The 15,983-nt window shown below is 35.4% G+C and overlaps 2 protein-coding genes and 1 long non-coding RNA gene across 3 annotated transcripts; 1 reads left to right on the top strand and 2 right to left on the bottom strand.

Annotated features, from left to right (window-relative positions):
- Nucleotides 1–170: 170 nt before the first annotated feature.
- On the top strand, nt 171–1,323 carry LOC149945198 (uncharacterized). The gene is made up of 4 exons (XR_016481004.1): nt 171–375; nt 695–799; nt 886–999; nt 1,054–1,323. It is a non-coding gene; the product is annotated as an uncharacterized LOC149945198 (long non-coding RNA).
- A 721-nt stretch (nt 1,324–2,044) lies between these two features.
- LOC149945197 (uncharacterized) lies at nt 2,045–3,853 on the bottom strand. The gene is made up of 2 exons (XM_090176426.1): nt 3,410–3,853; nt 2,045–2,065 (listed from the first exon to the last, which is right to left on the bottom strand). The coding sequence occupies exons 1-2, from the start codon at nt 3,851–3,853 to the stop codon at nt 2,045–2,047; spliced, it is 465 nt and encodes a 154-aa protein (XP_090032552.1).
- Nucleotides 3,854–8,976: 5,123 nt separating this feature from the next.
- LOC149945196 (uncharacterized) lies at nt 8,977–14,258 on the bottom strand. The gene is made up of 5 exons (XM_090175654.1): nt 14,137–14,258; nt 12,001–12,077; nt 10,678–10,776; nt 10,010–10,057; nt 8,977–9,120 (listed from the first exon to the last, which is right to left on the bottom strand). The coding sequence occupies exons 1-5, from the start codon at nt 14,219–14,221 to the stop codon at nt 9,031–9,033; spliced, it is 399 nt and encodes a 132-aa protein (XP_090031780.1). The 5' UTR covers nt 14,222–14,258; the 3' UTR covers nt 8,977–9,030.
- Nucleotides 14,259–15,983: the final 1,725 nt, after the last annotated feature.

Here is a 15,983-nt window from a genome sequence, read left to right as displayed (position 1 = left end):
ATAAAAAAGCGTACTGGCACGGCCAACTTTGATTTCGCGCTGCCGCGCTATAGCGGCCATAACAATCGCCGTGTTTTTGCAAAATAAGATTTTTCCCGCCAGGGAGAAGGAGCGCTAGAACTCCTCACATATTTTCTCTTTTTATTGCCGCCTACCAGTGCAATCAGCTGTTATTCTTCAAAGAAAAAGTCGTTTTTTCCCAGGTTTTATATTTTTATTTTATTAACGAAAGAGTAAATTAATATTTTAGTTATATTTAAATTATAATTTAGCTTTGAAATATTTTTAATACTCTATTTATATTCTACGACAATAAAAATAAAAAATGTGTATCTCCGGCTCTGCTCCGGCAGATGTGGTCAACACCTTATCACGGTAATGCGTAATTATGAATAGTATTTTTTATAAAACCAATAATTCAAATATTTTAAATTAGGTAATTATTTACCTACATCTTTAAAATAATGTTGTTGATAATTATTCTTGATATTAAATAGATATATTTTTAGTATAGTTGTAAAGTGAATCTTTGAATAACAAAGTAAATGTTACTGAAGTTTGTATTCTTTTCTAGATATTGGCTTATATACAAGCTCTTTTACTTTTTCATGCTTAGCAGAAATTGTGCGCGTTATGTTATCCATAACCGGAGGGACTATTTTCTGACAGACTATTCCTGCAATTAATTTGGCAGGTTCTGGATCACAACTATAAAATAGTGGACAGAGTTCGTGCTTTGGCAAAATGCATTTCTCAAGTTCATCGTAAACACCTTGAGACCCGCAAATGTTGCACAAAGGTGACTATTCTTGATACAATTAATATGAATGGACGACTTGGATATTTAAGATTTCCTCTATCTTGGTTTTTAATCAAATCCAATAGTGGAGAGCTGTGACATGGCTGGGAAATGTTTACAACGCAGCAGCCACAAAATTCCTTCTTTGTAATTCCCTCAAAACATACCCAGCTAAGTATGCTTCACAGGCTAATTTTAAGGTAGAACATTGAGTTTCAGGAGTGATCAAAAGGGCATCTAAAATATTTTTATAGTCTTCAGGAATTTGATTGTCGGACAATTTAGAAGGTCTTGTATCACACCAAGGAGATGGCTTTTGTAACTCCCGTTTCACCATTAATTTTTCCAACGTATCTCTTCAGGGTCATCTTTGATGGGAGCTTGAGGAAACCATTTTTCCTTGAAATTTGGTAACCTTTAATTAACCTGTAATTTTAGGTTTTGACGCCAAATTTTTGATTGCAAGTTATTTATGGTGACTTTTATTGAGTTTTTATATTTCTACAATTTCTTTTTCGATTTCATCTTCAGCCACCTCAGAAATATTTAATAGTATATACGATAAGTAAAGTTGGAAGAAACCACCTATGGACTGTGAGATTTAGCTATATTTTCCCTTTTATTATGAACTAATCTACTTTTTCGCGTATTTTATCATTCTTCTCACAGTCCATAGGTGGTTTTCTCCAACTTTACTTATCGTATATACAATTGCGTGTTTAATTCTAAAGTTCTTTTACCATTGGGATTAACAACTAAAGTAATGTAATGTATTAAAATCCATTTGTTATTGAGATAGACAATTAGACAGTTTCAAATTTCAATTACCATTTTCTGAATTTTCGTATGAAATACTGTTGGACAAAGTGTTATTATTATTATTATTATTATCTAGAACATTCAATGTTTTTCCTATGAAATTGGTTGTAATGCGTTTGTGACCAACGCGCTTTCTTCAAACCCGTGTTCTTATGTCGCGTATGGATATGCTATACATTTTAGTATATTAATTGTCAGTAAATGTTTTAAACAACATTAAGAGCCCTTAGATGTTTTTCTTTACCTTCACTAACTGTACTGGAAAATAAGTTTTGTTCATAAAATATTGTTGGCACAGCTGATGGTATTAGACTATTTTTAGTTTTAATATTCATAAAACTATCGTCAGTGAAATGATTAGAGCAAAGCCTATGGTTAAAATGCAGGTATTCCGTTGTTTTATTTGTCAGTTTCTCGTTTTTTACATTATTCAACCATGATAGGGAACTGAAATATCAATAAGAAAGTTAAAGTAAGAATAAATCTATGTAAAAAACGCGTATTCAGTTTATTCATCATTCATTTTGCCTTGGAAACTTGAAAAATGATAATCGATAATTCTTATTTTTCGTATTAGAACAATTTACGGCGGAACAAAATGGTCCAGTCAAATTTAAATCATTTAAAATGTAAATTACAAACTAATCAGTTTTTGCGTCGTCCTAAACTGAATATTGAATCGCGCGCTAGGACTGGTGGATACTCTTGCAGCGCCCCCAAACGTTCGGATCCTGTGGGCATTTTCGCGGAAAAAAATAAATACGGATTTTTGAACGAGAGACGCCTCAGTAACGACGCGACTTTACCCTATCTGCCTTTACGCGGCGTGTGCCATAAGTAACTTTTATAATCAAAGAAAATAAAAAATAACAATAATTATATTTATAATTTAAATAGATATAAAAGCGAAACTAAATGGTTTAAAATAAGAAGACTAAATAACGATAAACTATTTCAAAATAGTTTTTTTCACAAATTATTTCTTCACTAACAGAAAACGAAGTTGGAGATTACATTCCAGTCTAATTCTAAAACTGCAGCATAGACACAACAAGAAAATCGAAGATAAAGAAATCAAACACCAAACACGTTCAAAACACAAAAAACATGTACATTTAAATTAAATGTAAAATAATAAAAAAGGTAGTATAATGCTTTCTATTTAATAAATAGTGGCGAATTAATGGATATTTGTGGTCGGGAATATGAGATTTCGGCACGCTTTTCATCTCTCCGAGGGGACTTTGTAACCTAGTAGGGGTTATATAACCACCGTGTCTGTCTGTCAGGCCTGCGAACGCATTTTCGGGGCAAAGCGTAATAACTGCGTCCCCAGTTTCTTAGAATCAGGGAAAAGGCTTTTCCAAAAGCGCCCTCTTTTTGTCATTGGGTGTAGCATAATTTTTAAATCGGCTGGGATTCGAACCCGTGCCTTCTTACACGACAGGTGAGCGTTCTACCGCAGAACCACGGATACAGTTACGCTTCACTGAAAATTAAAAACTCTTACGAGGATAGGTATATTTTGGCTGGCTAACTTGTTTAATGAGCTTACGCCCTTGATATTTTATCTAATAATGTCGCTCCCAGAAATAATTTAATTCTGAACGATAAAGCACTTAAGGATGTATAATAAACGTTAATAATACTAACCTGTGCCTCGTCAACTTTCAGAAAAATGGAATAGAACATGGTTCTGAAGTATTTTCATTCTGACAAAAGGCGATGCCCATCACGTCTAAAGAGAAGGTCAGTTTAGACCGCGGAATATAAGATTTCGGCGCGCTTTACCTTGAACTCCAGATTCTTGTTTCTCTTCATTGCGCTTTTTAGCGAGAAAACATTACAGGCAAAGTCACGGATGTGCCAGACATTGTGGACTATCTCTTGATAGAGTTTCTTTCCGATCCGGAACTGAATCCTTATGTCTCCTTCACCATCCGCTGTCATCTGCGTTTTGTTTCCAATCTGAAGAGTCGCTGGAGTAGCAAACTTGCGGAAACTTAGGAACTTTGTGGCGTCGTTCGTGATATGCTGTGTTGCACCCGAATCAAAGTACCATGCTGCTTCAGACGATGAGCAAGCAACGAGACCGTTTGCTGCAAACAGATCCCCAATGCTGGTGCGATTACTTCCGTCAACGCTCGTATTTATAGGAGTTTTTCTTTGTCCTCGACAGTCTTCTGCTATGTGACCAAACTTTCGGCAATTGGTGCATTTTAGCTCATGCCTCATGATGAGTGACCTTTACGACATCCGCCATTGCGTTTCGCCTTCAGACCAGAGGAATCTCTGAAAGCCAATCAATAATCGTTCCAACTCTGCGACCGTCTATTTTTCTGTTGGCAGCGTGTCCCAAATCATACCGAATTCTCGATACTCATCCTGAGGTAGAGACTCGAAGATGCAGTCGTTGAATGTAACGTTCTTCTCTGTCTGTGCCGTTGACAAGATGTCTGTCCAGAGAGAACACATCTGGGCAATGTGGGTGGCCATGTCGACGTCTGGTGACTTCGTAGTTCGCATAAGTTGCGCCAGAAGCTTTCGCAGACGGTTGGACGACTTCTGCTCGAAAATTTCAAGTAGTTTGTCCCACATCTCCTTTGGTGTCTCGCAATTGGTAATCATGTTTTGGACCTTCTTGGACAAGGCTGACCAGATGATACCCCGGACTGTAGTGAATGCAACTCGGTATTTCTTCTTGTTTAAGGTGCATTCAGACTTCTCTTCTGCTGTTGCTGATAATAACGGCCCCGCGGGTTCAACCCATTCACCAGTCAATATCTCGTAAACGTCTCGTACGGTGAGGATGTCGACTATTTCTCGTTTCCAACTCCTCCAGTTCTCCGGACCAGACAGCTTTTCAACGTCTTGGCGAAGTAGACTATCCCTGGTGGCTTTCGGGAACTGTTGGCTAGGATACGGATTACTGTGATGGTAACTGGGACCAGGATACCGGATTCAGCAGGCAGTAGACTTGTTCATCAGTGTTGCTGTTGCGCAGTGGGAGCGTGCTGGGCCCATAACCTATTGGAGTTTTTAAACACCAATGATAACACCAATGATAACAGCAAAGCCTACACTACACTAAACTGACGAAACTAGTAACGAGTTATAATACATTAATTAAAATAACAAACGTTTATTAATTAAAACATATTAAGAGTGAATACTGTACAAGATGGAATGACAGAATACAATGTGACTCTATAAACGCATTTGAGCGGATATATATATATATATATTAGGTTAAAAAATAATAAACAAGATTAGCAATAATTAAAAAGAATATCAAATTTACATTTAACATTTTTAACCTGTTAAAAAAACGAAACGGGAAAAAGCCGATAACGTTTCTTATCTTCAACAATGAAAACAAAGCATTCCTAACAGTTTTCATTAAGTGTGGTGCATCTGAGAGGAAGAAAATTGGCCTTTCTTCATCCGGTGCAAAAAGATTGTCCGTGTAGTAAGGCACATTAGTATTAGATAGGTCCGAAGATATTTCACAGCTCATTTTCCTTTTACCATTTAACTTCTACGTGCATCTCGTCTCGCGCAAGACTGCGCGCGCATGCAACTCTACGAGGCGCCAGGCTTACTTTGATAAAGTTCCTTGATTTTGAGTCTCGTTGCCACTAATGGTAATTAGCTTAAAGCCTCTGGAGAAAATCCGGTCTGGGGCTCTATATTATTCTCAACTCAATGGTTCAGTCTTTAGATTACTCCTAACGGAAACGGATTAGCGGATTATACGGACCGTTGGCTACCCTGAGTCTCGTATCACTCACTTGACAGTTGACACTGACAATTACATTTGTAAGTTCTTTTTCTTTTCTCTATTTTTTATTACTTCATAATCTTTATTAATTAATAATATAACTAATCTTTTCACCTTAACTAGGAGCCAATGAGATAAAATAATAATCAGCTAGGCTAATACCCAGGCCAAGTAACCACTACAGGTATAAATCAGCTAGCGACTTATAACGCCTTTTAACCAGTGGTCGGGTTATATTTTAGTAAATATAACCCGGCCACTGGTTGAAAAAATTTCACATGACTTTGATAATACACATAGTAGTTGGTTAACAAAGTTGAATAATCCTGATTTAACCGTTTAAAATTGAGAGAACCAACAAGGGTGGACGTTATAATTGAAAGTTAAACTAAAACTTAATCGTTTCCCTCAAACATTCCATAATTTTTGTAATGTACTAATGTAACTAATCTTTTCACCTTTACTAGGAGCCAATGAGATAAAATAATAATCAGCTAGGCTTATACCCAAGTCATACCACGCGAGCTAATAGTGATTCCCCGGCCCCCCTGGGGAAAAAACCGATCGGCGCTCGTGGAGAAGTTGAAGCAAACGGGTACACTTGGATATTAGATAGATGTAGTTCAGGTTGTGGACGAATGTACGTATAAGTTACATAATCCATAACATTGACGCACGCTCGAGAGTCGAGTAGCGCTGAGAATTATCGCCATTGATAGAAAATATTTTTGGAAGTTGTAAATGAGCAAAGTTTGGTGTATTTTCCGATATGACACCGGCTAATGGTGGCTGATCAGCAATAAGTCACAGAGTGACTTGGTCCTATTACCAATGTAAAGAACAAAAGTGTGTTTCTAATAATTTGGTATATATTTCAGCGTCTTGTTGATTTATCAGTGTTGCAACACGAGGGCGGAGGGTGCCAATTGGATTGTTTTTGCATCATTGAAATACACACTTTCTGTAAATATCCCAACTTTTCACAGTATATGCAAACAGTGTTGAGCGCCGGGCATTGAGATAGACCGCTGGGAAAGGACCTTCGCAATTGAAACAGAAAGCATTCTGGTTTGGTGACTGAAGCTGATATTTTGGGTGAGTTGACTGGCGGATGTTTTGGCCGGAATTGAATTAATTGTTGGGTTTTTGGGTAGTTTGGTCTATTGTATGGATATTGAAAAGAAGGAACACTTTGTACCATGTAAGTCGGTGACTGTGGTGTTTGTTGGTAGGTAGATGTTGATGGATGGATCGTCTCCGTCGTGAAATCCGAGGGAGTTGTAGCTGTTATAGCGTTAGCATCAGTAGCGGAAGATTTCTTCTGTTTTGTCTCGATTAAAGTGGCTTGTTTTTCCGACTGCTCATATGATTTGGCTATGTTTATAAATTAATCGACAGTAATAGCCGGGTTTCGAAGACCTTTACGACGTAACTTACTAAAAAGGCAAGTGGGTATGAGGTGTCACAATATTTATCGGTCTAGATTAACAAACCCACAGGTTTGGTACTCTTCAATGGTTTCAGATTCAAATGGTGTCGCGTCGTGAAATCTGATGATTTCGAAATTGGGGTTACTCCGGGGAAGAAGATGGTTGTTTAAGGTTTGAAGTAATTAGACTACGTATTCGTTTTGAGCTGCAACATCCTGTACGCCAGCGTGTGATGCAGGTACATTTAAAGTTGCATAAAGGTCTTGAATTTTGTCACCTCCGTTATGTAAGATAAGAGATCGTTTTCGAAGAGGCAAGCTCGTAACGAGCCGCCAAAACTCGCGGGCGCCAATGCCTTGATACTAAAAATCGTAATTTTGAACTGCCACTCCTGTTATTAGTTAATATACCAAAATTGGCTTTATTTTGTTATTTTTTAAATTATGAATTTCGACTTCATTAAAAACAGAATATTTTATTAAAAATACACGTAACCGATATATGATATCATGAATATATCTAGCTATGAATATCCAACCCTACGATATAGCCCTTCTATCATGTCGATTTGATTTGGGTGGCAACTTTCGAGACCGGTGAGGCGTTTTCAGCCAATCAGGAGACTGAAGGAAATGACGGCATGCTCCTCACTCGGTCGGAGCAGATGTGATTGATCACGTGACTAGATAAGCCCAACCCAAATTTGAGCGGGAGGTTAGAGAGGCTATTGCTATTGTATATTCATAGCTAGATATATTCATGATGATATTAATTGGTATTGCTTTTTAAAATAATTTAAGAATTCGCTTTTTTCATTGGATTTAAAACAACTAATCTTTAAAAAGATTAGCTAATAGTTTTCTTTAATATAGTAGGATACACGTCGATGAATTGGATGAAATAGTAAGCATGAACTGCAGTGCTATGAACGTTTTACCATTGTTGTAGTATAGTATTGTCCAATCAATTTTCTCTATTTCGTGTATCGTGGTGTAGCCAAAAAATACCAAGGCAATGTTATATCCGTCTAAACCATTGAATTGGGAATAATACTGCTAGAATTACAATTACGATTTCGGTTGCCATGGTTACGTGGGACCTGTACGAAATTCATCTTTATAATTAGGCAATAGCGCCATCTATATTTTGTAAAGTTATATGGCTAAAAATAAATAATTATTATCTAACTCACCGTAACTTGTGTTAAAAAGGATCGTGTTGACAAAATAAAATTATTTTTAAACAACTTCAAAGGTTTGTTTGTTACAAGAAATCATACATTTCAATTTCGCATCAGATTCGCGAAAAAATTCAATTGTAATATAGTTGCCACCACTAGAGACAGATGCCGCCACGGTAGAACGATAAAGTTGATATAGTCTTCTTATTGAACGTAATTGGTCCCGCGCAAGCCAGGTTTAGTTGTACCTCTATTTATTCCCAACTCAATGTTCTAAACACTTAATTGGCTAGTTCGGTAATTCTTCAATTGAAATATTTAAACTTTGGTTGCAGTGAAATGCGCGAAAACAACATTTTTCAAAACTAAAGTAAAACCGTTTTAAATATTCACTGAAATTAAATTGTGATGTAGCTCTCCTTTTTGATTAATATACAAATATTTTAGATAATATCTATTGGTAGTAGAGCCATCGAATATTTTTTGGGTCGGTCGGGTTGGGGATGCTAAAGTATTCATTTGGGGCGCTGAGCATCCCCTGGTGCGCCCCCATGAGGATCGTTAACATTGATTACATGTACGTCAATCAAGATTTAGAGTTTCCGTATCCATCTTTCCCAACGAAGGCCAATGTTGTCACTTGATTCCGATATAAGACACGGTAGTAATGAGGGGAGTCAGAGGTCATGTCGCTTTATAACAATTGAGTTGAACTGTACCCCATCTCCGTCACCAATGTATAGTTCTTTAAATTGTTTGTTGAAGAGATGATAGCCAATATATTACGATGGTTGTAAGTAAAGACTTTATTCCGCATGTTTGGTTCAATGTTACAGATTCCAAAGACTGTTATAGAACTAATTTTATCTATATTTTTAAAAACAGCACGTGCACTTAATATCGTGAGTTTTATATTTTATGAATTTTTAAATGTTTAATGTGTACATTATAGAATATCACAAGTTGGTTATTTGCCATAATATTTTATTCTTTATTCAATCTACAGACGTTGTATTTGCATTTAACCGTACCAGTAACGGTATGGGTAATAGTAGCCTCGGTTGTAATACGGGTAATAATAGGGATAATATCCGTAATACGATTTGACTTTCTGAAAAACAAATGACATAAGTTTGTAAAAAGTTCAAATGTTCAATATCTCTAGAAAATTGAAATAGTAAGGAAGAATTTTTCTCCGACTATGCAGAAGATGGCGCTACACAACATTAGGGGTGCTTTCCCGGTTCTATTTAATGACGGGCACGATGCATGTTCGGTGTAACGTGTTAATTTGAACGTGCCGCTATTAATTAAAAGAGAGAAAGCCCCCCTAATGTTGCGTAGCGCCATCTTCTGCATAGTCGGTGTAAAAATTTTCCTCATTAAGATATTCTATTTAAAAATGTTATAAATAAAAAGAAACTGAGACAAATTATCTGTCGACATGACCTGTGTCATGAATAATAATAATTATAATAACAATAACCAGCTAAGCTAGTATTCACAAGGAACCACACAGGTCTAAATCAAACTAGTGGCTTGTCAAGAAAATCACCGGTAGAATTGAGTAGAAGGGTGGTGGCAATCCAACAGCTCCCTACACTTAATATTACCTTTAACCTCAGTACGTTTTTATGGAAAAGGGAAACCATAAGTGTGACAGATATTTGAAATAACTACTGATAGCGTTTCGTAGAATTGCTGCCATACAAAAACGATCAGCATTATAATAAGAAACTTAAAAAGACCTTGGCATTTCTCTCTGGCTTAGCTCACTTGGGTATGAAGTCAGTTGTACGTAACTCCATAGATATGTATGAGTAACAGTTAACTGACTTATGGCATAAGTATAGATTTGTGGCATAAGTATAGATTTATGGCATAAGTATAGATTTATGGCATAAGTATAGACTTATGGAATAAGTAACATGTGATCGCAGAAAATGAACAGAAAATTTTTACTTAGTATGAAAACATGTGGTAAATTAAAAAAAACTTACTGGTTTTTTCTGGTTCAAATTCACAACGCAATCTCCTTCCTGACATATCTGTCGCGAATTCGAAAAATAATATTTATTGCAAAGACAATATTTAAGTAAGAAGCGTTTCACGTATTCTACCCAGATTGAAAATTTCAACAACTATGAAACTAGTTCTTAGAGACTGAGTCATTGGTTCAAAGGATACTTTGTAACGAACTTTTCCCAACTACTAAAAATAAATAAATTGAAGGCTTAATCAAGAATGTATTTATTTATAATTAAGGAATTTGTTTTTTGCTATTTTTGGGTTAACCCTTTAGATATAAAAAAATATATATTTTTCGAACCAACTCAAAACCATTTAATTTGTTAATTTTGGAATTATATTATTATTATTATTATGAGCATATCCTTAGACCAATGGATGGGGTTAGTTATTTTTTTTTAAATCGGAAATAGCAAGAACGTGTTTGTTTATACACAGTAAAAATCAATATGTTTAGCTTCACGATCGGTCAGTATCTCATTGGTTTCCTAAAGCTTATGTCAAATTTGTTAATTTACATGTAGTTGCAACATGAATCACTAAATTTCCAATTTTTCCACGGAACTATGAAATATTACAAGATTTAGGGTATGCAACAATGTTACCTCCGGATTAAGATATGCATTGTATCGAATCTTACCATGTTCTCTCCGCAAGTTGTGTTGTTGGGAAATGGGTAGGCCTTTGACTCTTTCGTGTCGCTCAGAATACAGTTTACGGTACAATTACGTATCTCATCCTTAAGCAGAAAACAGTATTATTATTATTTTTGGTGTACCATAAAGAAACAGCAAAAAAGAAGAGTCAAGCAAGTGAATTTTGAAAAAAATTTGAAATTAGAATTCTCGAGTGTTTTTACATTTGGCAGACTCAATACTTAATTTATTCGAAGTATTTTTAACCTCCATTTCGTGGAATAAAATTTTTAGTTTACTATGGTTACTGTTAATATAGTGCCTTTTCAAATAATGGAAACTTTTCACCTGTTCGTGATGCAACAAGTGTTTCCTTTTAACCAGGTAGCTTTTTTGATAAAATTAGGCTAAACAAATATACAGGTGAAAATTTTCCATTATTTAAAAAAAACTATATAAACAGTAACTTGCAGGTCCTGGCTTTTGGAAAAAAATTGTAGGTGATTTCCTTGGAGATGTTTTATTTAAGTGCCTATTGCATCTTAAAAAACAAAACCTGTCTTTATGAAATTGGGATTTTAGACTTTACTTGGTTTTGCTCTCAGGTAGTGAGTAGTAATCTCACGTTTTTTGGAAATACTTACACGGGCAATTCTGTCGGCCAAAATGAAATATAATTATTTTCCATTTTGGAAAAAGGGTGCTATCGTATTTTTAAAATGACCAGACTGATTAGAGCGTTTTCAAAGCCTTGGACATGATTTGGACACCGCTATGCCAGAATGAAGAATCAAAACTAATTAAACAATTAGTTTAGTGATGTAAGGTTTTTTTATATATTACCCATTTCAAATACACAGTTCTTTTCTAAATTACACTCGGAATACTTATTTTCTCGAATAAAATACACTTTTTTCTAGTGCTTAGACAATATCAAATTCAAAATATAATAAGTTAAAAACACATTTTTAGTGAAAGACGCTGTATTATATCAAGACTAACCTCGAGTGATGACTCTGTAATTGCTTACACAAATGTTGGATCGAAATTTCAATCCAAAATTAATCCAATTACAATGCTTGAAATTTAACTTTATTCCAATTTCATAAAGATTATTTGATTCAAAATATGATTGATTTGGAACTAAATGTACCTTGGTTCCAGTTGATTACAAATATGTTTATTAAATCAAATCGTTATCTTGATCAAATTAAAGTGCATAAATGAAGTTTTATCTATACGAGGAAATATGGTTTTTGGTGCAGAAATATTTAATTGAAGACGTGCTATCAAGTAGTAGTAATTTCCCTTTTAAGGGTAGAACATACGATGTTCCCGGAAAAGTCGTTCTCACTGTCACTCAGAAATTTGCAAAATTCGTTGAAATCGAATTCGCGGATTTCTCCTAAAAGAAAACATATTTATAAATGGAAATTCTAGTAAGTCAAAAAATTATGAAAAACTGGCTAAGCCTTGTACATACAACTAAGTTTTAAAATAAAATCCTCTATTGCACAGTTTGAAATATTTAATTTGCGCGCTACGCACGTTTCGACTCGATTTTTACTTTAAAACGTTTACAAATTGCATCCGCTTTTTTCAAAAGTATTTCCAATTACAAATGCTTTAAAGCCTCTTGTTTTTACAAATCTTACAGTGATAAACGTTCATTTTTAATCCTGATTTTAGTGAATTTGGTAAGAAGAGGTAAATTGTTATTCTTCAATGATTTCTTGCCAAGTTAAAATTATCCTTACTTAACGAACATAATAATAAACCAACGCACCAGGACCTGCAAGATATTGTTTATATAGTGCTTGTTGAAATAATGGAAATTTTCCTTTATCTCGGAAATATTACTTTTTAGAGATTTCCTGGAAGATGTTTTATTTAAGCGCCTATTATGCGTTTTAATTATAATCAGCTAGGCTAATGCCCAATTCCCCACTTAGCTCCCAGTCATAGAGTGACTTCTAAAGCCTTAATTTCATTTGGCCGAGTTACAATGCGTGGGTGGGTGGTTGCAAGCCCTTCATGCCACGTGAGCCAACAGCTCTCTACACTTACTATTAACGTTAACCTCGACAAGGATTTATGGAAAGGGGAAACCGAATAGCTCGAGGGAAAACGCCTTTAACCAGTGGGGAGAGAAGTTGCAAACTCAACGCGGAAGGAGTTTTTCGAGTCATCACCCAGTGCCTTAAGTTGGGAACGAACCAGGCGAGGCGAAAGTGCTAACCACTCCGCCACTCCACTTAAATGTACCTTATCGAAGTACAATTTTGTTCGCCAGCTTTTCGTTTTAGCTATTAGAACTATCATTTGCGGCGATAAAAATAATCTTGTTTTAAATTTGAAACAGGAAGTTCGGTAGTCGATTAAACAAATTTAGGGTTTTACCTCGAGCACTATTAGTTGTTTTTTAGGGTGAATAACTTGTAGAGGATTCTATTTTCTATTGCGAAAATCACTCGACGATTTTTGAAATATTTCACTCTTCGAAAGTAGCAGGTTTACGATTTGCAAAACCCTAGGTAAATTTGGCAAGTCAAGACACGCGAGGATCACAGTATTTCTGATATCAATGATTTGATTGCAGTGTATTCTTATTTGTTCGTGATATTTATTTATGTGAACTTTGGAAATGACTAATTTTAGTATTTTATTATTAAAGGAATCTGATTTTCTAAGTAATTAACTAAAGAAGTCAATTATTAAAATCTCTATTACTATGTTAAGTGGTAAATTTATTATTATTGCATATAGCGAATTTAAAACATTAGCAACTAGCATTTTTATGTAAAATTCAACTAAACAACGCATGGCGTAAATTTCGGGAAATATCATAACGTGCGGTTCAGGAATGTAGATTTCGCGGAGGGTGAAATGCTGATTTAAAATTTAACTACTGCCCTCAACATTCCGGGATGTAATGGTCAGATAGGCCAAGTAGAAATGAGGATTGGTGCGTCCTTTTTTATTTTTGGACCCTGTTGAAGGATTTTAGCGTACCCTTTTTTTCCCAAACCTAGCGAAATATGGCGATTCATACTCGAAAATTCAATTAAAATGCTACCTGTTATAGATTGAAATATAATTTTAAGGAACTTAAGGATTATCCCCAAAGAATTTAATTTAAGTTTCCAAAAGAGACGTGCATGTAGAAAATATTGAAACCTTATTGGGGTGTGGATGCCCGCAAAATATTATTGGGCTTTCGACAAGATCCGCGGGTCAAAAACTCAGTTCTGTTTTTGTTCGCCTTCTACACCCTAATAAAGGTTTTAATATTTTTATCAACGCGCCTCTCTTGTAAAACTTTTAAATTAATTATTTTTCTCAAGAGAATGTCGCAAAAGTTTTGGGGTTTTCTTTAAAATAATGAGTTAGCCCATGTCCACCCTGGACTACCCCCTTGGCGCCGCAACTGCTATGCCCAATTTTTAAAATACTTTAACGTTTACCTTCTGTTGTTGGTGCCGCAAAAGCCAATAGAGGCAATGCCGAGATTAAAATTGAAAGCAGAATTTCCATAGTTGCTCTTCCCATCTCGAAAATGGTTACTACACAGACTTCGAAGCAATAGGCTTATTTATATAACAGCGTTATTTGGACCACTGATAAAGTGACAATGTTATTGCGTACGTTTTTTAACTATCGTTAAAAACGTTACACGATTTCTATTGTAATTTACGTAACAGAATGACATTTTTGACAAACTTTACTAGCCCAGATTAATGGCTCATTCTCTGTTTTGAACGGGGATCTTACTAAAATCGATGCTGGAGCCAATAAGCGGTTCACTTGGTGACGCTTTGACAAAACAATGCTAGGCGATCGGTAACTTTCACTTATTACAAGTTGTTCGGTATAACCCGTTACGTCTCTATTCTTGGGTGAAAGACACGACGGATTATTTATCAGTTCACCTGCTAGCTATGCTAGATTTGTATTAAAAGTTATAATAATATAAACGTGGAAATAAAATTAATTTATATTTTTAAAATAAATTTAATATTAAATAACTTTAAATTCGGTGTTTCTACATTACGTCATGTGCAACTTTTGTAGCTAAGCACGCCAAAAAAGGCACCATAACTTTATCCTACGTCGCGGCAAATACCACACGATCCTATTTGTCAAATTATCACGTGACTACCGTGGGCTACTTAATGTCATGGCTGACAAGAACTCTTTACCATGGCTTCAGAAATAGGCCACACCATAAGCCAGGTCTATTTCGAGTGTCTTAGTTTGCGCCTTAGAAAGGACTTAATAATTCAAAATAGTGGTTTAAGGCAAAATCTGAACCAATTTGGGAGATAATCACTAAGCGATAAAATTTTTACTAATTTGACAAATTAAACTTGTTACTAGTTTTTCAAATTACTAGGATAAGAAAATTTATAATATTTTGAAAAAAAAGTAATGAAATCGGAGCTGTTTTACAAAAAATGGCTTAGTTTTCTGAACAAAGATTTATTTTTCATGCATATTTCAGTATAAAATCTTAAATTTAATTTTTTCAAATTGATTTATTATGATAAAAATTCATATTTTAAATAGTTACAAACCTTTTTCTCTCAATAGAGTGTTGTCGTTTGAAACCCTGGGACGTCACCTTTGTAATTTGCCTATTGATAAACAAGTCGGCCCAGGCCGTAATATTAGTTCCACATCAGTGTATTAGAGTGGACAAATATATACACCCTTAGTAGACACAGGTAGGCAAACTAATACAAAAGCTAATGAGGCTACGTGATTTATTATCTTTTTATAAATAAATTGCCACCCTAAGTTAAAGAGTGGATGCCGCCCACCATCAGCTGACCCGGGTGGGCAAACTATAAAAAAATCTGTTGGGCCCATGTGATTTCCTATTGTTTGAAATAAAATTCACCATCCTATGTTAAAGAGTGGCCACCGCCCACCCTCATGAAATCAACTTTTTTTTCCGGTAACTCTCCCTTTAAGGGGGTTGGTCGGAGGGGGCGGAAATTAACGGCACTGCGTGCGCGTTAAAGAGTTCTATCGAATGAGACCAACTGTTTTTTTCGGTCACTCTCCCTTTAATAAGAAAGTGCCACACTTATTTATTACTTCTGACCATACACGGTTTCGATAAGAAAGTGCCACACTTATTTATTACTTCTGACCATACACGGTTTCGATAAGAAAGTGCCACACTTATTTATTACTTCTGACCATACACGGTTTCGATAAGAAAGTGCCACACTTATTTATTACTTCTGACCATACACGGTTTCGATAAGAAAGTGCCACACTTATTTATTACTTCTGACCATACACG

The sequence above is a fragment of the Leiobunum rupestre genome, chromosome 5, assembly GCF_980474605.1.
Source record: "Leiobunum rupestre chromosome 5, qqLeiRupe1.1.hap1, whole genome shotgun sequence".
Taxonomy (NCBI): domain Eukaryota; kingdom Metazoa; phylum Arthropoda; class Arachnida; order Opiliones; family Sclerosomatidae; genus Leiobunum; species Leiobunum rupestre.
The sequence above is the reverse complement of the archived record's forward strand: the minus strand, read 5'-3'. Positions and strand labels throughout refer to the sequence as shown.